The following is a 25322-nucleotide window of genomic DNA, read 5'->3' as shown; positions in this document are numbered from 1 at the left end:
GAATGCTAAATCCTACATCTGTGATGCGTTATAGATTGTTTGTGGTGATGAAGCAGGGCACCTTCAGCTTCGCCCGAGGCTGCCAGACACAAGAGCTGTTCCGTTGGGCTCACTTTCAGTGTGTGAGTCGACGCAGTGATGTTTTCCACTAGTGCTCGGTGGAACCTGGGGCCATAACATCTTAAAGGCATTTTGTGAAGCTTGCAAGTCCTGAGAAGAACACATTGATCAGGCTAATTGTGTGTTCTCTGTGATGTTAAGATGAATCTGAATTATCTTTATCTAAATTTTACTCCTACTGTAGATGTGTTCAGGGACAAAAAACACCCACAGAATTGTACAGGGATGCAAATAATTCTAACTTTTAACAAGGTTTCTAAAAGCGTCTGAACAGGAAGCCAGTGATGGTCAGACTGTGACAGGCTGGTGGATCCGGCAGAACTGGACCCAACGCTCTCAGAAGACGAGCCGGTAGCGAGTCCACAAGCTGCAGGTGTGCGAGGCTCAGGTGGAGCGGGCGTTTCATCCACATGAAGCTGAGGCACGTGGAGGATTCCAGCCTGACAGACCTTCAGCCCCGTCCCTGTGCGCGTGTCATATTATGACATGTCTTCATAAGCCGCTGTCTAAATCCTGCAGACAGGCTCTGTTCACCCCCCAAAAGCCAACACCTGATGATGCAAGCAGCCGCATAAGGCCAGCAAGACACAGCCCGGCCTGGAATCATCATATTTACCCACTCATCTTCAAAATGAAGCCCATTGGAAGTCAGTAAAAGTGCAGCAGCCTCGAGGATGTGCAGATATTTGTGTTCTTGTTAGCGCAGCTGTGCGACTTTGCATGAAGATACGGACATTCTGGTGACGGAGTCTCCATCCGTCTACACAGAAAGGACTAAACCAGTCAGGACATCAGCTCGTTGTCAGGCAGCTTCAGTTTCAACCCACTCATGACCTTTGTAGCGGCGCTATGGAGGCTTTACGTACATTTGTCTACACTCTGAACAGTCCTATGGCAAAATGACTGTAGGAGTTATTGATGAAAGCTGGTCCTCAGGGCAGACGGAGCAGCCGACGCCGTCTCACACACATTTGTCTCGCTCGTCTTGATCCTCTGCTCCCGGCGGCCTCTTCCAGTCAAACCACCGCTGGGGGTTTCATGCCACGTGTGAAGCGAGGGCGCAGTTTGGAGTGTTTTTTAGGAAAGTAGGCCAAGAGCACGAGGAGTTCTTTCCAAAATGACAGAATGACAGACAGACACGGATGGGAAGACGAGGAGAGACGTGTAAACGGCAGCGCTTCCATCGCGTCCGTGACGTTTGCTTTTGTTTGTTCGCGGACGAAGCGCCGCTCTGACGCGACAGAAGACACGGGACAAAACTCTCCTGCTTTTCTCCATGTTGCTCCTTTTGTCTACACACAAACATGCATCGGCGCCTCGGCTCTGTTCACACTAATACATATTTATACAAGGTTTCATCAACAAAGACAGATGTACATTTGATATAAATGCACATATGTTATCAAAGCGTTTTTGGTTCAGTGGATGATGAAAATGTTTCAGTCACTGTCCTTCAGGCGTTTTCCTTCTCTCTGGTGTGTAACTGTCATCTAAGTCAGTCGTCTCTCATGTTTGTCTGAAATGACAGCTTCAGAGGACAATAAATCAAGTCATATTCATTTCTCGCCGTCTTAGCATAACCTTAACGGCAGTTAGTTCTACGAATGTAAGTCAAAACTAAATGTAATAAACCTTCAAACGGCCCTTTGAAGTGAAAGTGAGCCGGTTCCCACAAAAACAGCCACATAGTGATACACACACGCAAAAAGAGGGAGCGATGAGAGTGAAAGAGTTCCCTTCAGTTGGATCTCAGTTCTTCGTCTTTGTCAGAGTGACGCTCAGTGGGGAAAACAAAAGCAGAATGTGAGGGAACAACAAAGGTTCCCCTAAAACGAGGAGCGGGTCTGTGGAAGGCGCCGCCGGCGTCTCTCTTCACGCCATGTGTTTAAAACCGTCCACAAACGCTGGTGTGAGACGAACCCGGAGGTGGAAGGTGCCGGAGGAGTCAAAGGTCATTCTGCACAACGCGATCGCGGCGCCAGCGCTTTATTTTGAAGGTGTTGGTGTTTGTCTGATCAAAGTGTGTGATGATAAAAACAGCGCCGATCATTCGCGTAAAGTCACATCCTCCCCCTCCGTCACGCGTTGCCTGCTCCAGTGTCTCTGGTGTGAAGCGCTGTCCTGCATCCAGGCACCTGCTGTCAAAAGCAGGTACAACATGAATCCATCCACTTTTGAGCAGCAGTGACAGCCTGTTTTTCTTAGCAGTTCAGCGCTGAGGCCAATGACGACACGCACACAGTGGCTGCAATTAGAGAAGCAGCCTACAGTTGATGCTGACACGGTTGATGCCGTGTTGATGCCGCTCGCCGCCGCAGTGAAAACACTGGCCGTGCAAACAGAGCGAGGGGGGGAGAGGGAGGGAAGGGGGAAGGAGCGACGTGGGAGCGGCTTCACCAAAACACACAGCCCACTCTCACGTCCAATTCGCCAAATTACTGCCCCTGAAGAGGAGGGGTGTGTGTGTGTGTGTGTGTGTGTGTGTGTGTGTGTGTGTGTGTGTGTGTGTGTGAAAATGTGTGTGTGTGTGTGTGTGTGTGTGTGTGTGTGTGTGTGTGTGTGTGTGTGTGTGTGTGTGTGTGTGTGGCATCTCATTTACCGGCTTAGACAAGATCTCTCTGTCAGATACACTCACACAAACAGTCACCAGCCCAAGTCAGCCCTCTGAAATATTTACTAGCCTCATGTGGGGAAATCTCCAAGGATTATCCCCAATAACCTGTTTAACTTAATCCTTATCTCACACACATGAATAATAAATCTCTTCCCCCCACTCTGCGTCTCTCTCTCTCTCCGCCGAACTGAGCGGGACTGAGAAGTAATGCCTCCCTCACCTTCCTCCCAATCAGACTCCCTCCCTCCCTTCCTCCCTCCCCTCACACACTCACTCCATCTGCTTCATGAACATGAGCCGACTGCTTTCTCTGCTTCCCCGAGCGTCTTTGAGCTGTTCTGACATATGCGCTCCCTCTCTGCTCCTCTCCCTTTTGCTTTTCATTCTGCCTTTTTGCACGAGCACCTCTCCACTGCTCCGCCGCTCTCTGCTCTCCCTCCAGGACGGGAAAAGGAGCGGTAGCAGGGAGCACCAGCGAAGAAGACTGACCACAATAACAGGAAAAGGAAGTGGGCTGTGACCTGTGTGAGATAGGACTGCGGTCAGACAGCGGTTTGTGGCAGCTGGTTGGGAAAACCACATCAGAGGCAGCAGAGAGAGACCTGACGGACTCTCACCTGCGGGAAAAACTTTTAGAAGCTGACGAAAACTGACAGGAGGATGGAAAAAACTTTTTAACCTTTTGAGAAAGAAAAAGCACAAAAGAGAAGTTATTCTTGTCAGAGACTGGTCCCGTACGCGGGAGATCGCCTCATCCTTCAGCATCACATACTTTATTATCTGGTCCACAATGAAGAGAAGGATTTGTACAGAAAGCTGAAAGTCAAGCAGCGTGAGAAAACCCCAGCGGCACACGGACACCTGCTGCTCAGAAAAACCAGCTGAAGAGAAGAGGACGGCGCAGGAAGAGGCAGACAGCGGCTCCGTAGGCGGCTTCACCCTCTGTTGAGCTCACGACCACCTACCGGCTTCTAATCTCCAGCACAACCTGCCAAATTAGTTGTGTAACCTCAGCTGGAGTGTGCAGGGAGGCGGCTTCAAGGACCCGGGCTTCATTCTGAGCCAGAACAAGGTGTCGTCACCTGCGTCGCCTTCGCTGGGAGCATCCGTCTGGGCGGTAGGTCTTCGAGTTTTATGTGGGAGCGGGAGCGACGGCACACGTGTACGAGTGCCTAGAAGACACGCACTGTATGTGAGCGAGTGGGGCAGCAGCAAACTGGTGCATCCAGAGCGTCTGCTCAGCAAACGGGGACGTGGTTTAACTTTTCCTTCCAAACGCTGCTGTAACGCAGATCCCTGAAAACGCTCCAGGCTCCTTTTCCCGTCACTCCGGGGTGAAAGGCTGATGAATACCGGCCAAAGTGCCTTGAAGTAGGTACATAAATAACTAGCAGTGATGCCTGTAACCGTGTTGAGGGCAGGCTGTCACCGCTCACATATGCTCCGCCTGTGATCAGACAGCTGAGTGCAGATTTGAATGCTGTAATTGAGCTCCGTCGCCCCCAGAGGGTGGACTGTCTTTGGCCGCGGCCATTAAGTCGATACGGGATGATCTGTGGAAACCAAACTGAAAGTAAATCTGTCAGGAGGCGTTTGCTCGTTGGAAACAGATCCACGTTGGGAAAGAAAGCACAGCTGTCGAGGTGACGCGTGCTTGTAAAGTACTGATGAGATAACGCCACTGTTTCTGCTAGAATCTAGTGAGGAACAATATCTGAACACAATTAACAGACGCTGGTTTATTGGTGTGGCTGCTGTGGTTTCTGTTAGTGTTTCTGTTCCAACTCGGTTCTGGGTCCGGATCCTTGATTTGATTTGGTTGTTTTGCCGGTGCAACTAAAGTCAGCGGTCTAATTCCTGGATAGGGACCTATCAGGGAAAATCCTTTGGGTGCCATCTGGGAGCCTTCACCCACACACACACAGCCTCATGATTAGAGCCGCTCATTCATTCAGATATATGTCAGCGTGGTTGACAAGCCGTCCAGCTGTGGCGATGTTAGCGCAGCTGAAGTCACTGATTACTACTGAAAGACCCAGTTTCCCTTTCAGTGACCATGGTTCAGGCTTCAACCAAACACATTCAGTTATATACAGTTAATGAACAATTTTTTTTGATTGGTTCTTACAGGATTTTGCAAAGGGACATGATTTTCAATTTTAATTGGCAGAAAAATATAAAAATGCTAAATGTCAGTTATTACACTAAGCTTTGTGTAAGAACAAGTGCAAAACAAGTATAACTGTGTTGCTTGGAGATTTCTCAGAACAAATACACAATAACTTGCTCTTATTTCTATTTTAACTGTGGAAGTGCCGTGTTTGAAACGTCTGCCTTCAGCGGGGACTGAGGCCGACAGCTGAGCCAGACAAACATGAGATGCTTTAAATTATTCTCAGATGGCTGTTGGTCATTACTGTCAGTCATGAAGCTTTCTGACGCTGTTCATAACCAGATCAATGTCAGAAATCTGTGGCGTTATTGTTAAAACAATAGAAATGAGCAGAAAGCGCATTAATAAACGATGTGACCCGACAACTGGCGTCAGTGAGGACAGTGTGTGTGTGTGTGCGTGTGTGTGTGTGTGTGCGCGCGCGCGTGTGTGTGTGTGTGTGTGTGTGTGTGTGTGTGTGTGTGTGTGTGTGTGTGTGTGTGTGTGTGTGTGTGTGTGTGTGTGTGTGTGTGTGTGAGGCGTAGCGCTTCCTGGTGTGACTCGCTGGTGGACAGATTGCTAGAAGCTGCTCTGTGATTAAACCTATTTTAATCTCACCAACAGACACAAACATCACAGCTTCGGAGCTGTAAAAATCACTGGTGGTGCCATTTGCGCATAAATAAACAAAGTGATTTTCGGGTAATGAAAGTAAAGCGAGCTGAACTGTGTCAAAAAAGCAAAGAAACATTGTGACACAGTTTTTTTTATGTGGCAAGATTAAAAGACGTTCCTCTGGTGCTCAGGGCCCGATGTGGAATTAACAGTAATAAATATCATGATCGTGATTCTGATGCTCTCGCCTTGTATTTACACAAATAGATGCACTGCTAAATTGTCAAATGTGACCTCTGGATGTCTTTGATGAAGGGGTTGCTAGAGAAAAAGGTTCAGAGGTAATTAATTAAATCACGGTTCATCCTCTGGGTGCCATGATTAGCCTTAACAAACGTTGCAGCCAGTGATTCATTGTTTCTTTGGACGAGTCATCCACTGAATGTGAACTCAGGCAGTTGATGGGAAATTTTGACCAACGTATGGAACTAAGATATAAACTATATTTCTCTTCATTCATCAGTCAGCTGGAATAAAAAAAGGAGTTCCTTTAGTTTCTACTGGTAGCGCTTTCTGGCTGAATATGTTTCATGACCAGCGTAAACATTATCATTGATTATGTGGAGTTTTTTTAAAGAAGCAGTAAATAGACATGAGGCTCCGATGAAGAGAGGCCTCCAGGTGACAGGACAGGATTAATAAAGTGGGGAAAGCAGGTTCCTGGTCCTTCAACAGACAGATCCTCCTTCAAGTCTACAACCTCTATCATTCCCACACAACTTCAACAACCCTTCAGCGGCGGCCAGGATTATAAAGTCTTGTTGACTCGTTTCTGTGCTTTAGCCTTTGGTAGGCGGAAACTAGGTCAGACCTGTCTGCCAGTCACAAAACATGACAAGTGTATCTGTGCGTCTGTCTGCTTCGGCTTCAGCGTCACAGTCACACACTCCGTTGCCTGAGGATATTGTACAGATGTAATTAGAGATATTCCTGGATGTTATTTATTCTTCATACCTCTGAAAGTTGCCTTTGACAAATGATACAGTGAATAACTTTGTACAAATCCTGAAAATCTGTTTGCAGGATGCTCGATAGTGGAGCGACAAATTTGAACTGTGATAATTATTTAAATCAGGAATAGTGGCCTAGATAAAAATGACGTACTGTTATAGACTTACATCTTTACTGTCTCAGTCGGTATAAAATCTGCTGGTGTAAAACACGATTTAAGTTGCGGCGTTAAGAGCTGTTCATGGTCGTTTATTGTGCTTGCCTTCCTTTAAGGTGCTAAACCTGCTTTTAAGGTGAAGAATAAAATGTGAGAAAAGCAAAAGAGGCGAATGATAGACAGGAGACGGAAATAGACTGTATGGAAAAACAAGATGCACTGTTCACCTTGAGAGATTTGAATTATCGACTGAAGAGCAGCACAGAAGTTTAAGAAGAGAAAGTCAATGTAAGAACAGGCAAGATGGAGAAAGGGGGAGAGAGATGTGAGGGAGGAACCACGAACAAACGAGACGTCTGAGGACAGAACGGGACCAAACGTAGAGCCGGTAGCGGCTGAATGGCAGGAAGGGTGTGTCCACCTACTAACGATGATTGCTCATTAGCAGACACGCCGGCATTTCCCAGAAGGCATTGTGTTTACGCTTCCTGTGGCCGATAAGAGCCGCTGTCCTTTGAAGGAGAAAACATGGTTTTAAAAAATGCCCCAGCGGCTTCGTCACAGCACACGTAACACACAGGACGGCGGCTGTTCTCTAGCGCTTTCTTTTCACAATACAAGTATCTCAACAGCAGCATCCCAGGACAGGCAGAACCCAAATTTGTCATAACATCATCCATTATTCAAGTAATAAGAGGGAAATTACTCCAGGAGTTTGGTTAAGTTCTGAGCTTTGTGAACATAATGTTTCTGAGATTTTCAGTCCTCGGAGGCTCTAAAGCTCTGATATCCCAACTCACTACATTCACCTTATCCTCAATAGATCTGGTAGAAATGTATTTGTACGCGTATTTATTTCTGTGGTGATGCCTTCAAATCAAACCTGAGCTTAGATTATTGCTTGATTTGCTTTTCCTCCGAGGCACTGTGGACCTTCTACGTAGACCCATCTTTGGAAACAATGTGTGAGAACACACTCGTGTAGTTTACAGTCATCGCTTTGTTTGTCCAGGACTCATTAAGAGGAAGGACGTGAGCTCACGCATTCTTACGCTTGGGCTTTTTGGGAAGACGAGGCCTTCAGATCCATTCTGATAAATGACACAGAGTCTGTGTCATACTCAGACTTTATTAAAGTTCCATGTAGGGTTGAAATGAACAAAATGCCTGACAGCTAAATTTATCCTACTGGACAGTGTGCACTAAAAAGCTACGCAGCTCCAAAAGACAAAGAGAGGAACTGGCTCTATTTTATGTCCGATGCTATTCCTTAAGTCTCCTTGGTTTTAGAGTTTCTCCAAATGTTAGAGAAGGTAAATAGTGAATAAGATTAAAGTATTAGGAAATGCAATAAAGTCTGTTTAAATCTTCATAATGAATGCGATAGAAAGGTCGTTTGGCACAGTTTAATTAATTTAATTTCAAAAGGAAACTCAAGCACCCAAATGGAGACCAAACAAAAGGACGCGATCTGAAGGCCAGAAAACGCTGTTGATTCTTTATTTGAGCTGATTTGAAGGCAGCCGTGTGAAGAGGTCGCACGGGGTCGGCAGAATATGAGATTAGGCCATTAGAGGGAGAAGACTTTGTGCGGGTGCGGTTTAATCCCTTCATCGTAATCTCTCCTTCTCCCTCCCTGCTGCTAATGGCTGCGAGACAATAAGATGCACTAATCTGTCAACGGGGACGGCACAGATATTTACTGGAGCACGTACGGACTAAAACCTTTTGGAGATTATTTCCTTGACATTTCTGCTTTATTAGATAGAGACCGGCAGAGTGAGACGGGGACACGGGGACCGGAGACGGAGGAGGACAGACTCAAGCCACCATGTGCTTTAAACAGGGCTTTTATTTTGGCTGAAGTGTACCAAGCTCACAGAAAGGAACAAATGATGCAAGACACTGAAATATTTCCCATCTTACAACCATAAATACGACAAGACGCCACTTTGGCTCAAATTTAGAGAGGAATTCCACCAAATTTCAGTTTAATGTGAGTTACTCCCTTGACCCAGTTCGCTGTGTTAGAGAACAGTGCTGCAGCCAAGAGAACAAACAGTGTTGTTGACACCCCATTATGACGTAACGCACCAGCGATGTGCGTCTGTTGAGCTCTTTTATTCTCTTCCATTGTTTGAGTAGTATTGAATTCACACCACGGTGGAGACATTTGTTTGATTTTTATGCAGTGTTGTGGCTTCAGCCCAAACGTAAATGTCCCAGGAAAATGTCACTTTTTTCTGCTTTATAATCTTTTAGTCGAGGTTCATGGTCTCCAGAGGAAGAACCCAACTGGCTTTGATGACGACACAACATTGATGACACAGCGCCACTAATTTGGCTGTAGATGGGTTTTCTCTGTGCCTATGAAGGCAGTTTGTGTGGATGAAAGGACAAAGCACATTTGAGTTTAGTAACTCGTCTGATCTTTACCTTGAGGACCTCCACAGAGCTATTGTGTGTTGGCACCGCTGGACCCGGCCCAGTCCAGTGCCACATCCTGTGCTGGTCCAGATTCAGGATGATTGTGTTTGCTTCTCCAGCTCTCTTTGTCTCGGCTCTTGACATTTAAAGCTGCAGGAGGCCATACAACTAGAAACACAACGCACTGCACAGTCCCAAGGCCAGGTTTTGACTGATGTCGTACTGGTTTCACCTGAATGTTTTTTTTTCTTTTCCTCAATGCTGCATTAAAGAGATAAAAAGAAATTCCAAATGTCAAACAGCCCTTTACGGAGAGTGCTCATAAATGCTGATAAACACAGACATCCTAAGTGGTTCTAATGTCAGCTCCTCTTCCCGTCGCTGCCTGTTCCTCCCTCACTGTCTCGCTGCCACGCTGCACCAGTGGGTCAGGACCTAAAATGGGTCACAGGCCTATGTTTAATAGATCCCCATACGGCCGCAGTAGTGATATGCTTTCAGCCCATGTCCCATGATGAGAGGCTAAATGTTTCATTTGGGTCCCAGGCTGAAAAGGTTTTAGAGCCCTGGTCCTCAATGATAGCTAGACCTCAGGCTCAGTAGCGAGCTGTAACGGGGCAGCGAGTCCTTGGCCTTCACTCTGAGTCTCACCCTGGCACCGAGAAGGGGTCTGTCCATAGCTGATAAGTGGTTTTAATGTGATCTCCCCGCTCCCATTTCTGCTCCCTCTCTCCCCTCGCCTCTGCTTTCCGACCCTATGCCTCCACACATCACTTATTCCTGCCTCGTCTATTCCGCCTCTCGCTCCTATTCCTCCCTTTCCCCTTGCTTTACTGACTCCTCCACCCTTTTCTGTTCTAGATGATGGCTCGGTGCCAGCTGTGGACCGCTGGGCTCATGGTCACGATGGTCTTCTCCATCTCCCTCACCGTCGCTCAGGACTCAGGCCTTCCTGACGCTGAAGCGAAGCAGCGAGGCTCTGGTGAGGTTGTGAGGAGGGAGTCAAATCCTTTGCTGTCCAGGAAGAAGAGACACTGGATCTGGAACTCTTTGTATGTGGAGGAGGAGAAACCTGTGTCGTCTCCCTACAAGATAGGACAAGTAAGTTTACGTCCGTGCTTTCACTTCAGTGTCCAGGTTCCACTGAAACTATTAGATGAGGATCAAATGTCCTCTCCTTCTTCTGTAGCTGAAGTCGAGCCATAAACTGGAGGTGATGAAATTTGAAATAGAAGGTGAAGGGGCAAACACCATCTTCTTGGTGGGTGACAATGGAGACCTGCTAGTAACCAGGGCGCTGGATAGAGAGGAGAAGAGCACGTACAATTTAACCGCCAAGCTGTACGATGGCAACCACAAGCTGATCGAGGACAGTGGGGAGTTTGTTGTTCGGGTCACTGACATCAATGACAACATCCCCATTTTTCCCAAAGAGTACAAAGGTTCCATCATGGAGAGGTCCCCAATAGGTGAGTAGTGTTTATTATTGGGTAACGGACAACACTGACAGGTTAGAACAGAGATAATTTATTACCCCCAAATTTATGTCATATGTTTGTGGTTGAGATTTATCTTTGTAGCATCAAATGCTGCAAAGATAAATCACAAACTTTTTGCGTGTTACATTGTGAAGACATTAAACATTTCAGGCAGATTTTTTCTGCTTGATACAAATGGCTTCATAGGGTCGGGTTAAAAATAGACGTGATTTAGAAAAGTCATGGAAATATTGCTCGTTAACACCTGTCTCGGTCATTAGCACGTTGGCGTCTTAAGTAACACGTTTTCATCGCTTAATCACAAAGCATCAATCAAAGGGTTTCTTTTCACACTAAAACTAAATGTATGAAAAACAGAAAACTTTGATACAAGACATTATCTTTTAATGATGCCAACAATTAAAATGAATTTATTACTTCGCCTTCATCAAGGGACCAAAGTGGTCGAGGTCACGGCAACCGATGCCGATGACCCCACCAGCCCTAATGGAGAGCTCAGGTATTCTTTGATCAACGATGGAGAAGGTGCCTTTGAAATCCAAACGATATCAGGTGGGTTGAACCTACGAAAAACGGGGTACAGGCTATTTTACCCGCATCAGAACCAGAGCAGATGACAGACGATGTCTCTCCGTCCCTCTGCAGGTTTGATCAGCTCCAAGATAAACACTCTGGACCGGGAAACCAAGAGTCAGTATGTGGTGGTGGTTAAAGCTCAGGACATGAGGGGTTTACCCTCCGGCAGCACAGCCACCACCTCCGTCACCATCACCATCACAGACGTTAACGACAACATGGCTTCTTTCAGTAAAGGTGAGGAGGAAGGTTCCAGTCACGGCCTCCAGCGCCGTGTGTGCAGCTCTACAGCTGATGGGCGTCTCTCCCTCTGCAGGTAAATACATGCTGCAGGTTCCAGAGGACCACAAGCTAAAAGAGAAGATCAGCACTCTGGAGCTGACGGACAGAGATCAGATCCAGAACAAGGAACCCATCGTCACCATCCTGGGGGACTACAGCAGGGTGTTCGGTGCTGAGCTCAACCCAGGGAAGAACGCCAACCTCATACTCAAGCAGGTGGGAGTTTGCTTTTTGAAGCTGCTGTTTTGTGATCATGTGTTATTAGCTGCCTGCATTTGGCAAAATGGAGCTGTGGTTTCACAGTATCTTGTCCTGGATCTGAGTCCAAAGTATTTCGGACATGAGAGAGCTGAAAGCGGATTCTCAGCACGCTCGCTCTCGTCTTCCTCTCTGGCTGTGTTTACATGTGGCGTGTAAGCCGGATATCGACCACACTACGGTTAAGGTCTTATTCTTGTTAAGCTGTTTACACGTGGCTTTGATACACTGTGAATATCCATGTTATCATGAATAATCCAGTTAACAGAATATTCCCGTCTACCTGTGGTTTCCCGCCCACAGATAAAAATGGTCCACCAGGCAAAAACCCCTTTAAGTTAACAGTAGGTTCTAATACGGGGAAGGGAAACCATAATCCCTGCAGCGGTGACAGTAAGCACTGCTCCATGCCATATATTTGTTGACATCAAAGCTGACTCGCAGCGCTGTGCAAGCCTCAATTTATGTACTAAGCAGTGAGAGAGTGAAGGGAATGAGGTAAGGTCTTAAAAGTTGTCACTTCACCGTGGGCCGAATCCAGAATGAGTCGTGCCACTTGGAGCCTTTTTACACCTGACGTCGACAGGTGTTGGTGACAAGGTGTGAATGGAGGAGGATGATGAGGAGGAAGGCAACAACAACGGTGCTAAGGCAACATGGTTCCAGTGCAAAGAGCACGAGCTGTTCTGAGCTTTGATGAATTTAATTAGTTAATAGGTAGCAGTGTAAGTTTGATACAGTGCTTTAGTTTTATGAACTATTGTAAATACAGTTCAGCTACAGATTAAAGTGTTCACATAAACGCAGTCCTGATTTTAACTAGTCTTCTTTCCACAGCCTCTGGACTATGAAACAATGAAGAGCTACACATTTACTGTCAAAGTCCAAGAAAACCTGAACCTGCGTTTACCTGCTGACAACGTGAACCAAGCCCTGACCACAGCCATGGTAAGAAGAGCACCTTAGGTCACACCACCAGGCCGGCGCCCAACACGAACCTGAACCTGAACCCGAAAGTAAACCCGAACCTGAACCCAAACACTAACCTTAACCTGAACCCCAACCTGAACCCGAACGTGAACTCTAATCTGAACCTGAACCCAAATCTGAACCCAAACTTGAACTCTAATCTGAACCTGAACCCAAACCTGAACCCGAACTAAACCCGAACCTGAACCCAAACCCTAACCTTAACCTGAACCCAAACCTGAACCCAAACTAAACCCGAACCTGAACCCAAACCCTAACCTGAACCCAAGCCTGAACCCAAACCCTAACCCGCACCATTTGAATCTCACAGGTAATCGTGGAAGTCCTAGACGTAGACGAGCCGCCGGTGTTCTCACAGCCCAACTACACTTTCCCCGTGATGGAGGAGCAGCTGGTAAACGCAGTGGGAGTGGTCACCGCCAGAGATCCTGACCAAGCCAACAAGAGAATACGGTGGGGAACCCGCTGAGAAGCCGCCAGCGGCAGCATTGGCGGTCACGCTGACGTTCTCCCCGCTTCGTGCAGGTACTCTGTGCTGCAGAAGGACTGCCCCGTCGACATCAACCCTCACACAGGGCAGCTGTTCTCCTTGAGGACGCTGGACAGGGAGGCGGAGAGCACACACCGGTGTCAAGTTAAAGCACAGGAGGAGCCAAGTGGTGCGTCACTCCCTCATTAATCCTGCTGAGAGCCTCCAACGTAAATGAGAGCCATGTGTGCAGAGGGAGGGAGCTGGTCCAGAGGAGACAGCGTGTTCTCCCATTGTTCACTCAGCAGCGCCTCTGGATTTACTGCGGGATGGAAGTGTAACACATTAACAGGGATTTTTATAGGTTTTCACTCTGCCATAACACCTGGTCGACCCACACAGGATAGAGAGAGTAGGCAGGAAAATCACATTAGTGCTTCTCTTTGTTCACTTGCAGCTTTCCACACAAAACTCAGTATTTTTAGCGCAGCAATGAATGAAATCCAGAGATCTATTTTAGTGGCTCGTCACGATGTTTAAGGAACACAATGATCCCCCGAGCTTGACAAGGTCCTGGATATACAGTACATGTACTGTACTAAAGATAGTTTCAATAGACTCAGAGAGACTCAAAAGATGAATTTTCAAAAAGAACATCAGTGATTTTAAGCAAATGTAAAAGCTGCTTTAATGTGCACAACAAACAGCTCACGAATAGAAATCTTCTCAGTCGCTTGACCTTAATCAGCTCCATCAAGAGCAGAGACGCTCACGCCTGATCTGCTTCGTTTCCAACTAGTCTCTGTCCATTATGTTGCGTGATTATGAAGCGGCGACGTTTGAATAGACCTCGAATGACAGAAAATGAGGGAACCAGCGTCCTGGTTACGACCCGGCTTCTCACACCGTGTCTCCCCTGCAGGTTTGGAGTCTTTTGTGGAGATTAACATTAAAGTTCAAGACATTAACGACAACAAGCCTGAACTGATGTCTGAGCAGGACATCTTTGTGTGTGAGAACGACATGAGCGACACGGTAAGAAGACGTTACACAGATACATCAGTGGATTCCTGCTATAAGTACAGTTATTGGGTGATTATTAAGAGATTTTACAGTCACCTCGTAAATACAGAGTTCATGCTGTCCTGCTGTTAAGCTCTTATTATTATGAGCTTAACTCCACAATATGTTACCATAAAGTAAACCTCATCCGTTTGGGTTCAGTGGCTTTAAATTAAACACGGATAAAATACGCACATAAAAATGCAGCTAGAATTAGCGGAAGCCAGAGGCAGGAGCATCAGCTGTTACTCATTCTTTATTTCAAATAGATTTTTTCTCAGCATAAATAATAGATACTGTGCACATTTGAATTTAATATAAATGCAATTGAATTAGCAGCTTTACATTTGAGTGATGTCCCTACTCAGGTCATAGGAACCTTGAAGGCCACGGATAAAGACGAGCAGCCGGCTTCCTTCGCCTTCAAACTGGCCACCAAGAGCTCCAACTTCTCCCTTTACGACCACGGCAGTAAGTGTTTGCATGCACGCAGCACATATTTGCCGTTTTCTCTGGCTTGTTGCTCTAAACAGGGCTCAGAGGAAGCTCTGGCCTCAGCACTTGTTGCTATGCAACAACTAGAACGCTATTTGAAGCTTAGCGCTTTGTTGCTGGAATTTGAAATTATTTTAACTTCCCAAAGCCGGCGTCGGTTTTCTCAGCCAGACGGGGTTTAGAGGGTCCGTCTGGGAGCAGAGGTGCCGTCTAGAATGCATTACAGTAAATAGTGAAGGTACTAGGAGCCAGAAGCATCCAAGCCAAGGATGTTAAAGGAGCTTGAGTGCAAGTGGGATGCACTTTACAATGACATGATGCTGATTGCATCATTCTACATATTTTTATTCTGTATGTTTTTTTGAAGCATCATGTCCAGGCCTGTGTGTCACAGCTTCAGGGACTCGACCTGAAATAATGCTTTGCCAATGGAGCGCAGTTAAAGAAACAATCAGACACTCAGTCTATGCACACGGAGCCTGGTCGTGTCATCATAGTCACAGGAACGTCGCTCCGTGACCAGAAGGTTTCTTCTTTGTATTCAGAGCATCTGGTGACATCTGGGATTAAAAATGTCTGAATACAAATGTACGAGGTAAAAACGTCAGCTCAAATAAACAAACTGCCAACGATGATGCTGTGAAACCTGCTGAGACACTTTCTTTGATCCAGGCGCTGATGTTTAGGCAAAGGTTGGTGCTCTCTTACATCATATTTAAGCTTATTTGGGTTATTCCGCTCAGGACACAAAGTGACACACGTAAAACAGTTTTCATCATTTTATATCAGCACAAACTCGTACATGAAAGCCTGGAGGGAAGTGTTAGCAACTGTTCTATTCAAATATTAAAAGTCTTAGTGGATGAAAGCCTCAGGTAGTCGAATGAAAGATTTAGGTGAGGTGTTACTATTTAATTTATCCTGAAACACGCTGACAGGAACATAAACAGAGGTGAAAAGGCATGAACCGGCCTCGTCCGTTTCCTTTCCACTCGTGCCTGGAGGGTCTGACATGTTGAACCAAAGGAGGAAAGGAAGAGGAGGACGTAGGACAGCAAAAGGAAAGACAGAGGATGCAGAGGTGGAAGAAAAGATGAAAGAACACAGAGGGAAGAGATTGGGATTAAGGGAGACAGGTGATATTAAAGCGAGACTGTGATAAAATGGAGGAGGCAAACATGAAGGAGGGAATAATGATGAGGGATAAACAAAGGGTTTGAAAGGAGAAGAAAGAGAAATGGAACTGAACGAAGATGGGAGAAGAATGACTAATATTTAAAAAAGACATAAAAAATAAAAACAGGTGAAAGAAAGATTAAAGGAAATGAGTGAGACGGGAGGAGACAAAGACAGAGACAAAATGTAGAACAGCCAAAAAAGAGAGAAGATGAGGGAGACGACGGGAAAAAGAGACAGAAGGACAATGAATGAAAGACGACATAACTGTAAACAAAGAGGTGACGGAGAGGTCAGGACGTGATGGATGAGGAGAAACGAAGGGACGGAGAAATAAACGAGTGAAGGACGAGGAGTGAAAATAAAAGTAGAGACGCCGGTTGAGATGAGGACGAAGAAAAGTATCAACAAGAAAGGAGGGAAGAAGAAACTGGAAGAAGTGAGACGGCGAAAAGGACGAGGAGGAGACGGGAGCAGAGGAGGTGGACGTCACCGTGACCTCCTCCTCCTCCCTGTGGTCCAAAAACACACACACACACACACACACACACACACACACACACACACACACACACACACACACACACACACACACACACACACACACACAAGCAGCAAAGTGAGGGCTGTAAAATATTTACTGCCAGTTTCATTACGGCTCACACACACTGGTGCAGAGACCAGGCAAGAGAGAGGATGCGGAAGGAAAACAAACAAAGAGATGAAGGAGCAACGGTCTAACGAGATGCTGAAGCAGAGGGATGGAGAGAACAAAAGAAAGGAGAGAAACACAGCAACCCAGAGACACGGGGAGGGGACGAATCAAACGAAGACCACGGAGACGAGGGACGAGATGAAGGTGGGACAGAAGCGGCTTCATGTCTTATTCAGTCGCCTCTGCCTTCGCGGGGCTCGTGTCCTCACACTCACCCACCGCCAGCTTCACTCAGAGGTCCAGGTGGAGCTTGGACGCTCACGTATCAGAGCCATTGACCTGTTCCCTCATCATTGTCCTCAAAAGCACAGAATACGACTGGAAAACATGGAAGACGTGTCAACAAGACAAAAACGAGGCTGTCGCCGTGACAACAGGTGTCAGATAACTTGAACCAACAAAGTGAATGTGGTCAAAAGTCATAACAAAGTCAATTTGTGCAACCGTCAGCAGCGCTGTGTTCATTTAAACACAGTCTGGGAGTTCAGAGGCTCCTTCCTGCTATTGTGTGGGACCTGCTGCAGGAAGGTTCTCCCTGTCGTCTTGGCAGGGACTCTGCTCTGACTGATGATGGCGTTGTTCAGGTGTTCAGTCCGTTTCCACGCGTGGACCTTCACCAGAGCTGCATCGCAGCAGACTCCACTCAGATGCTCAGGACTCTGGCTCACTCTCTCTGCAGACGGCTCCGCCAGCGTCCTGGTGTTACGGGGCCCGTTCAGCCTGGACGACCCCAAGGACTACAGCGTGGACGTGTCCATCAGCGACGGAGGCCGGCCGGCCCAGACCAGCGTCACCAAGCTGGTCATCAAGGTGAGTGGGGCCCACGCTGGGGGGGGGGGGGACCCGCGCAGGCCCGTGTCACGACCACGTCCTGTCCCTGCAGTCCTGCCGCTGCGACGCCAGGCGGAGGCCGACCCAGTGCAAAGCCGGCGCCCAGAAGGTGGGCGTCAGCGTCCACGCCCTCATCGCCATCCTGCTCTGCATCCTCACCATCCTGGGTAGGTTTCACTCCGCTTCCTGACCTTTGACCCTTACAGCTGAGGAACCTGCAGGCCTCCACTAGGCTGGAGACGAGTCTCCAACACATCCACAGGCGTCTCCTCACTTCTTTCTTCCAGAAATATAAGACAAGTGGTTTCCTGGAGGTCACGACCCCCACTTTTCCTTCTAACAGGTGTTTGGCCATGTGAACTAATTCCATCACATTATTACTAATGTAACACAGATGTTCTTGCAGATTGTTTTGAAGATTTATTTCATTGCAAAGTGGAGAGATTCGTCATCTTCTGTGTGTTTGTACAGCATGAAGTCACTGCAGGGTGCGGTTGTAGGCGCAGCTGAGTTTGGCTCTGACAGTGAGGCTGTAGTGAGAGGCTGCTGTGCTCAGGGCTTCGTGGAATAGAGCGTGGTCTTGTTTTACAGGTGAAAAGCTCCACTTTTTATTGTGTGGGTGGAATCACAGCCACGGCGCTGATGGACGCAAACAAGCCAGCGCAGCTTCACGGACCCTCGCTCTGTGATTGGTGGGGAACTTCTCCCCTCCTGGTGTTGTTGGTTTTATGAATAATGGAGCAGCGGATGTGGAAATAACGCCTGCAGTCGTGAGCTCCATATTCTCTTTGATACCTTCGCCCCCTGCTCCTTTTATTTCTGGGGGAAAAAGAGACACTTGTCACGTCGGATGCGAGGCGCGCCGGAGATAGCTGGTCGAACGAGAAGAACTAGGGATGAGGGAGAAGAAGTGAACGGGGGGAGGGAGAAGAGGTGAACGGGGGTGAGGGAGAAGAAGTGAACGGGGTGAGGGAGAAGAAGTGAACGGGGGTGAGGGAGAAGAAGTGAACGGGGTGAGGGAGAAGAAAAGAACGAGGGGTGAGGGAGAATAAAAGAACGGGGGGAGGGAGAAGAGGTGAGGGGGGAGAGGAAGAAGAAGTGAACGAGGGTGAGGGAGAAGAGGTGAGGGGGGTGAGGGAGAAGAAGTGAACGAGGGTGAGGGAGCGATGACAGACGGAGGACAGCTCACACTCAAACATGGAGGTGAAGCAGCAGACGGAGTGAGTGACAGCGAGACAGAAGGAGGTTAGAGAAGAGGAGGATTGTGGGAAAGGCGGCAGAAGGATGGAAGGGTAATGATGAGTTTATCAGCTCTTTAGGTGCCGTCTGCTTATCAAACACAGCCATTAACTATTAATGCACTCCTCCACTATCGGCTTCTGTCCTTCATCACGCTCTTCCTCTGTCTCTCTCCCTCCGGGTCTCTCTCTCTCTCTCTCTCTTCCCATTTCTGTCTCTCTTTCTCTTTATCAAACACCCAACACAAGACAGATGAACTATTTAATGCACTTGTCATTATCTGCCAGGGCCCAAAGCAATTTACGCCGCTCCCGGTTCACAGGCATTTTCTCAGAGAACGGGGTCTGACGCACCAAACGACATTTTTCTCAGCCTTCACAACGGAGAGGGCTTCTACTTTGTTTTGTCTTCCCTCGTCCCTCTAAGTCTGATATCTCCGGAGCTTATTAAACTGCAGAGCATATGTTGTAAAAGATTAATCTGTTGGTTTCCCATGCAAACTTAAATTAGTCCCGCTCGCCCTGCACTAAAAAGCATGGCTAATGCCGCTGCCGCTGAGAGGAGGGTTCATATCGGGACTGAGGCTCGGGGCCTGATCTAATGTCAAACGTATCCTTCCTCCCTCCTCCCTCCTCCCTCCTCTCCTCCTTCCTTGGTCTCCTCAGCCCAGACCTCTCCCGTTTCCTTTGCACTTCTTCCTTATTATTTGTTTCTTGTTTCCTTGTATTCTTTTTCTTCCTTTCTCGACCTCGTTCTGTAACAATGGTTAAAATGTGATGTGTGCAGGAAAAAAACCCCAGAAAGTTCTTCTCACCATAAAACATTAAAGTCTGTATTTTATCCTTCCTCGGTTTAGCACTAAATCAAATATTATCCCATCTCAAACTGCTGGTGACCGAGAGGCCGAGTGCTGCTGCTGGAGATAACAAAGCACTGGCTTCTGGTTCAGACAGCGCGTCGACCGGCTGGAATGACAGCATCCATCGTTTCTTCTCCGTCTTGTTTTCTCGCCTCCTCTCGTCTTATGTTCCGTCCCTGTTTCCCTCCTGACGGCGTGTCTCCATCTGAGGAGGTTCCTTTGAGCGCCGTCGACACCTTCAACCGTTCCTGCTCTAGTCTCAAACTTGCTGCTCCACTTTCCTCACTTGTTTCCTGCCCCCATTCGAATTCTGTTTTATGTTTTCTGGCCTAATTTTCTCTCCTGTTTTTAAATTCATTTCATGTTGGTCTAATATGAAAGGTGCCAGGATCATCTGAGCTCCACTATGTCTTTAGCTTTTACTTATTCATTCAATGAGGATTTAGAGCTTTCACATTCAACGTGAAGACATTAGTTTCGTTCTTCAGGTTGTTGGGATTTGAACAAATCCCAGCCCAATAAACGTGTGTGGTGTGTTTTAGTCATCGTGATCCTGTTCGTGATGAGGAAACGCTACCAGAAGGACTCTCTGGCCAATATGAAGAACAGCGGCGAGATCCACGAGCAGCTGGTCACGTACGACGAGGAGGGAGGAGGAGAGATGGACACCAACGGGTGCGTCTGCAGTCGAGATGCCGTCACTGTAAAAACTTAAAGAGACCAGTCTCATTCATATTTTAAGCAAAAGTCCAACTATTAACTTCATTCGATCAAAACGGATCTTTGTAAATAGTATTTTGCATTAATATTTCTGTTTATTTCGCTCATGGTGATATGATATATTTACAGATGAAATAATCTATATTTAATTATATTAATACGTCCTTTGCCTTGAGAGAAAAAACTCTGTCACCATCTACAACATTCATCTTTCTGTATCCTTCAATTTGCTGACCCACTTTTCCCAAATGAAATCATTAAACATTAATCTAATCTGACTCTAATCCATCCATATTTAAATAGTATTAAAATCACATATAATCATGTATACTATCTAAAACCACTTCGCCATATGCTGGCAGGAGGATTAGCTGGTGGTAACTTAAGACATTAAACACGTCCCTGTGATATTAAATATACACGGACTGCAGAAAACTCTTTGTTCTTATTGAGAACAATATTGTGCTTAACTGTAATAATAATAATTATAATTTAAATGTTTATATTTCTCAGCCTTTTTTCTGGATTTTTTGTATCTAGGACAAATTCTGACATGACATGAGTGATATGTTTTCAACTCTAAATATTCATGACCCCCTGGAAACAAGCGCTCAGATTTAAATACCTTGTAGACGCCTCGATTCTCAGAGGAGGAGTTTATCAGCTTCCACTTAATTAACAAGCGCTTGGTCCCGTTTCAGCTACGACGTCTCCATCCTCACCTCCGCCTGCCACGACGGCTCCCTGCTGCGCCACGCGGACCACCACCCCCACCCGTCGCTCTACGCCGTGGTCCAGAAGCCCCACCAGGCCCCGCCCACCGCCTGCAAGGGCGACATGGCCGCCATGATCGAGGTGAAGAAGGACGAGGCCGACCACGACAGGGACGGGATCCCGTACGACACGCTGCACGTCTACGGCTACGAGGGCCCCGAGTCGCTGGCCGGCAGCCTCAGCTCCCTGGACAGCTCCTCCACCGGCTCCAACTTGGATTACGACTTCCTGAGCGACTGGGGGCCGCGGTTCCGGACCCTGGCCGAGCTGTACGGGGTGGACGGATCCGACTACTACCATCAGTACTGAGGCCGAGCCGCCGACGACCGCACGATGCCAAACTACACACAAACACACAGATGTCACGAAAGCAGCCGTCAGCAGCGCATTCACGTGAAGCAGGACGGAGCCTGGAACTCCACAGAGCTTCTGAAAACACAGTCAGGCTCTGGTTTCCAGTGTAACGCTCCCAACGCTGCTTTGAGTCTCCCCAGACTCCAGGAACCTCCAAGTTAAACCCAGATGTCGTTGCTTTTGGAGATTTCTCATTCTTTTTGGTTTTTTTTGATGACATGGTGCCCTTTGAGTCTCCCCCACAGGGAGAGAGAGCAACTCCAGGACAGCACACGATAGCAGAGAGTAGGAACTACTACTGAGACTCCTTCACACACCAGGATTAATTGTATCCACCATCGTGTGGCTGCATTTTATTTCATCACCCAGTGTGATGTGTGACATCCTGTGAGTTCATCTCACATTAGTATTCAGATATCACATGTTTGCACTCGTCATCTCCGTCTGTTTGAGACACTGACTATGTCATTTTATATGTTCCTATAAATGGAGGTATTTCTATTACTAATGCACAGCGACCTCATGCATCAGTGTTTTCTTTTTGTGATAGAGCGTAAGAAGGCGACGAGGTGATTTTATTTTTGGTCAGAAGTTGATCAGTACATACGATCGTTAGATGGGTTCATTGTTTGAGGTGAAAGAAAAAAGGAAAAAACTGCGAGCAGCCAGGAATTCGAACTCAAAGAGGGTTGAAGTGTTTGATCACAGCGAGATGCCGGCTGTGCTTTATTCATCTGAAATACTAAAAAGGCTGATCTTTAAGGAAGGTTCAGCTTTGAAAGCCCTCAGCGTTCATCAGGCTGCGGCGTCCAGGCTCTCATTTTGAGATGCCCACATTCTCATAGCATGAACTAACTTATGTACTGTGTTTCCCTTGATGCAACCTTCAGCGAGAGTTCAAAAACTGCTGCATTAAACGTTCACCATTCGCTTTTTTCACCTCAAACCACCTTTTCCCTCTTTGTTTTCTGACACCGACCATCTGATATAAACGAGGAGTCATTTTATAGAGGAGTCATTTTGTCTCCTGCTCTTTTGAGGAAAAAGGACAATAGGCGGCCAGCGTGACACGCAGGAAACAGAGTTACTGCGCGTTCCCAGCTTTTATTTGACAGAAGCCATCATCACAGTTATTGTTGAGATGAAAGTCCAACTCTCAGCGGTCCACTAGACTCAGACAACTCAGGAAACGCAGAGTGGCCGAAGCCGCTCGTTGTGCAGCTGTGATGACTCCGCGGTGGCTCTGATAACTTTCACCCTCCGTCCTTTATGGCTTCTATCAGGTCACAATGTCTCTGATCCAAACTGCCACAGCCTCTGCATGATTCTCACCGTAGTTAAACAAGTGACGCAGTGACAGAAAGCAGCAGCTTCTATAGAAGCCTCATTATTGGGACGAGCAGGTGACAGACACCTTTAAGTATGAAGGTATGTGATGAACCCAGCAGACACAAGGTGAGGGGACGTGACATGATGCTGTCCTGAACAGCCCCCGTTTTTAAATGTGATTTAAGATTACGTATGAATAACATAGTTTATTTACTTTTTTGTTTATTCTGTTTTGTTTGGACCTGAACTTCTTTCCTCTTGATAAACAGCCGACACAATAGCTGGAAGCCTTCTCTGTGCTTTCCTGTTGGGGTCCTATATTTACTGAAGCAGCCGGTTCCTCCTCATCGCTCTCCTTTAAATCGCTCCTTGTTTGACTCGCCGTATTTCTCCCACACTGCATTTCTCTCCGTCCTTTAATCAGCTAAACCAAACAGTGGAGTCCACTTCCTGTCCATCTGGGCTTCGCCCGCCCCTTCCTGTCGCTGTTATCTCTCCCAGGAGCCAACACATTGTGCTTTCTTCCTGTTAGGCCGGTGCGGGAAAAAACCTCGGGAGCGGAAAAGGGAAAAGAGATGAGGTTAAGGGTTAAGACGCGAGAAGATGAAGAGAACAATGCCGAGCCCTGATGAGTTTTTAAGCTGCGCTGCGGCATCTTTATCGAACCCACAGAAAAGTCTGTGAAGAAAACCACCATTCCAGTTTGGTTTGCACTGGCGACGCCATTCGCATCACTTTCACTTTTGACTTGTTGTAATGCAGCCATTCCCTGACCTGCTTTTATTTCTCTTCTATGAGTGAAGGAAAGAGTTCAGTATTTCTGTAATTATCTGTGCATTTATTTTTAAAGCTTTGTCAAAAAAAAAGAGAACAGATCTTCAAAATCAGCAGCTTGTAGCAGACAGAGGTGCTCCATCACCACCCAACAGCAATAAGTGTGGAGTTAACGCTGGGCGGGAGACGTTTACTGGAACTGGAGTCCTTTATAGACCTTCATGATGCTTTTTACATCTAAGGGTTAATGTTGCATTTTCACAAGCATCATATCATAAAACCTATTGTTTGATTTGTATTTATTGCTGCTTGGTGGTTGTGTGAGACCAATACCTTTATCTAATTTCCCAGCTAAGAAACAGTTGTTTCCGCCCGACTGGGTAAAATGGACGTCACAGTGATTTAACTATAGTTTCAGGTGTGTTTCCTATTTGCTGCGGAGGCAGTCGTCTTGAAATCAAATGTAAATAAGAAACGTGCCTAAGAGGGATTATTTCTGGCCTCAGTGATTATGTTTCCCCTAAACTGTGTTGGGGACTTTATATCTTTTTATTTCTGTACAAAGTAAAACTAGGTTCACTTTTGAAGACAGAAGCTGATGCATGAATGAAGATGTTCACATGTCTGTGTGTGTGTGCATGCTGGGTGGTGGTCATACCCATGTACAGACATACAACCATAAGAGACAACATGCATAAACGCTTTTCTAGTATAAATACACTAAAAAGAAGGAACATGTGCCTTTACGCTTTAAAAAAAATACTGTAATTCATTTTTGATGGTCAACACAATGTTTTTTAAATTGTTTTTATGGTGTATAGCAACCATTTTCTATTACCTGACCTTTTTGTAAGAGTAGAATAAAAATAAACACTCCAAGACGTTTGTTCATTCTCCGTGTGGTGTTTTGAGGCCAAGAAAGGAAAATGAATCCATTTGGAAAGCACTCAGGTGCCTTTGCATGTACGACCGTGGCTTCAGGCTGCACATCGTGACCACAGACTGAACGTGTGGCTCCACTGCAGCTCAGTGTGTTGTTTTCAGTCCTGCCTGCACTGTTCACGCGCAGAAAACACAAAGAACTAAAACACATTAAAGAAGATGAAACTAGACGTGGTTCCGACTGAAAGAAGCCAGAACCTGAGCTCCTCTGGCATCATGTGGTTCATGTGTAGGTTTGGTGGAGCCGCTCCAGACGTGTCTTCCTTCAGATCGTCTTGTTTCATATGCAGATTGATGACAGATCTGCATCTAAACGACACACAAAGCAAACTGACCACAACATTTTTCACTTGGATGTAAATTTTGCGAAATGATGATGAAACGTTTTTTTTCTCCATTACAAGATACAATGAAAGGGTTTGAATACTACAGAAACATCAGTTTGGGTCAGGATATTTTATATATCATATTCCATGTGGTGTAAATCAGCTCTGGCCCTTTGTGTAAAATGAGCCTTTATGGCAAATGTTACACATGAGGCTGAGAAAAGCTCTGATCTCCTTCACTTTGATCTTTGACATGCGATCAGATGTGAGTCGGAGGAGATCCTCTTTCGTCCTGTTTTTTAACCCAAGTGTAAATTCACCGCAGGCTCATGCAGTTTTATTATTGTGCGGCTCAACGGATTTCGGATTGAAACATCCACATGTGATTATGTCCATATGAGACACGAGCGAGTGGACGAGATCCATTACGCTCACTGGGAGCGGCGACGGAGACGCGGCGGGAAATGCCAAAGCCATGACGACGCAAACATCCCGCCCGGACACCTACACCAGCTCACGGTCGGACCCGCAGCGTGACCCGGCCTCCTGGACACTG

The 25322-nt window shown here is 46.7% G+C and overlaps 1 protein-coding gene across 1 annotated transcript; it reads left to right on the top strand.

The window, feature by feature from the left end:
- The first annotated feature begins 3009 nt into the window (after window positions 1–3009).
- Window positions 3010–24389, top strand: cdh5 (cadherin 5). The gene is made up of 15 exons (XM_029175554.3): window positions 3010–3851; window positions 9958–10197; window positions 10286–10565; window positions 11028–11147; window positions 11241–11408; window positions 11488–11669; window positions 12549–12659; window positions 13012–13154; window positions 13227–13360; window positions 14093–14205; window positions 14601–14703; window positions 17298–17428; window positions 17502–17616; window positions 20090–20222; window positions 20969–24389. Exons 2-15 carry the CDS (start codon window positions 9958–9960, stop codon window positions 21348–21350), a joined length of 2355 nt encoding a protein of 784 aa, XP_029031387.1. The 5' UTR covers window positions 3010–3851; the 3' UTR covers window positions 21351–24389.
- Window positions 24390–25322: the final 933 nt, after the last annotated feature.

The sequence above is a fragment of the Betta splendens genome, chromosome 15, assembly GCF_900634795.4.
Source record: "Betta splendens chromosome 15, fBetSpl5.4, whole genome shotgun sequence".
Lineage (NCBI taxonomy): Eukaryota > Metazoa > Chordata > Actinopteri > Anabantiformes > Osphronemidae > Betta > Betta splendens.
The sequence above is the reverse complement of the archived record's forward strand: the minus strand, read 5'-3'. Positions and strand labels throughout refer to the sequence as shown.

Coding starts and splice junctions, on each gene's coding strand:
- cdh5 (XM_029175554.3), top strand. CDS start 9,958: ATGATGGCTCGGTGCCAGCTGTGGACCGCTGGGCTCATGGTCACGATG. Junction 11,409..11,487: donor CATGGCTTCTTTCAGTAAAG/GTGAGGAGGAAG, acceptor CTCCCTCTGCAG/GTAAATACATGCTGCAGGTT. Junction 20,223..20,968: donor GGAGAGATGGACACCAACGG/GTGCGTCTGCAG, acceptor GTCCCGTTTCAG/CTACGACGTCTCCATCCTCA.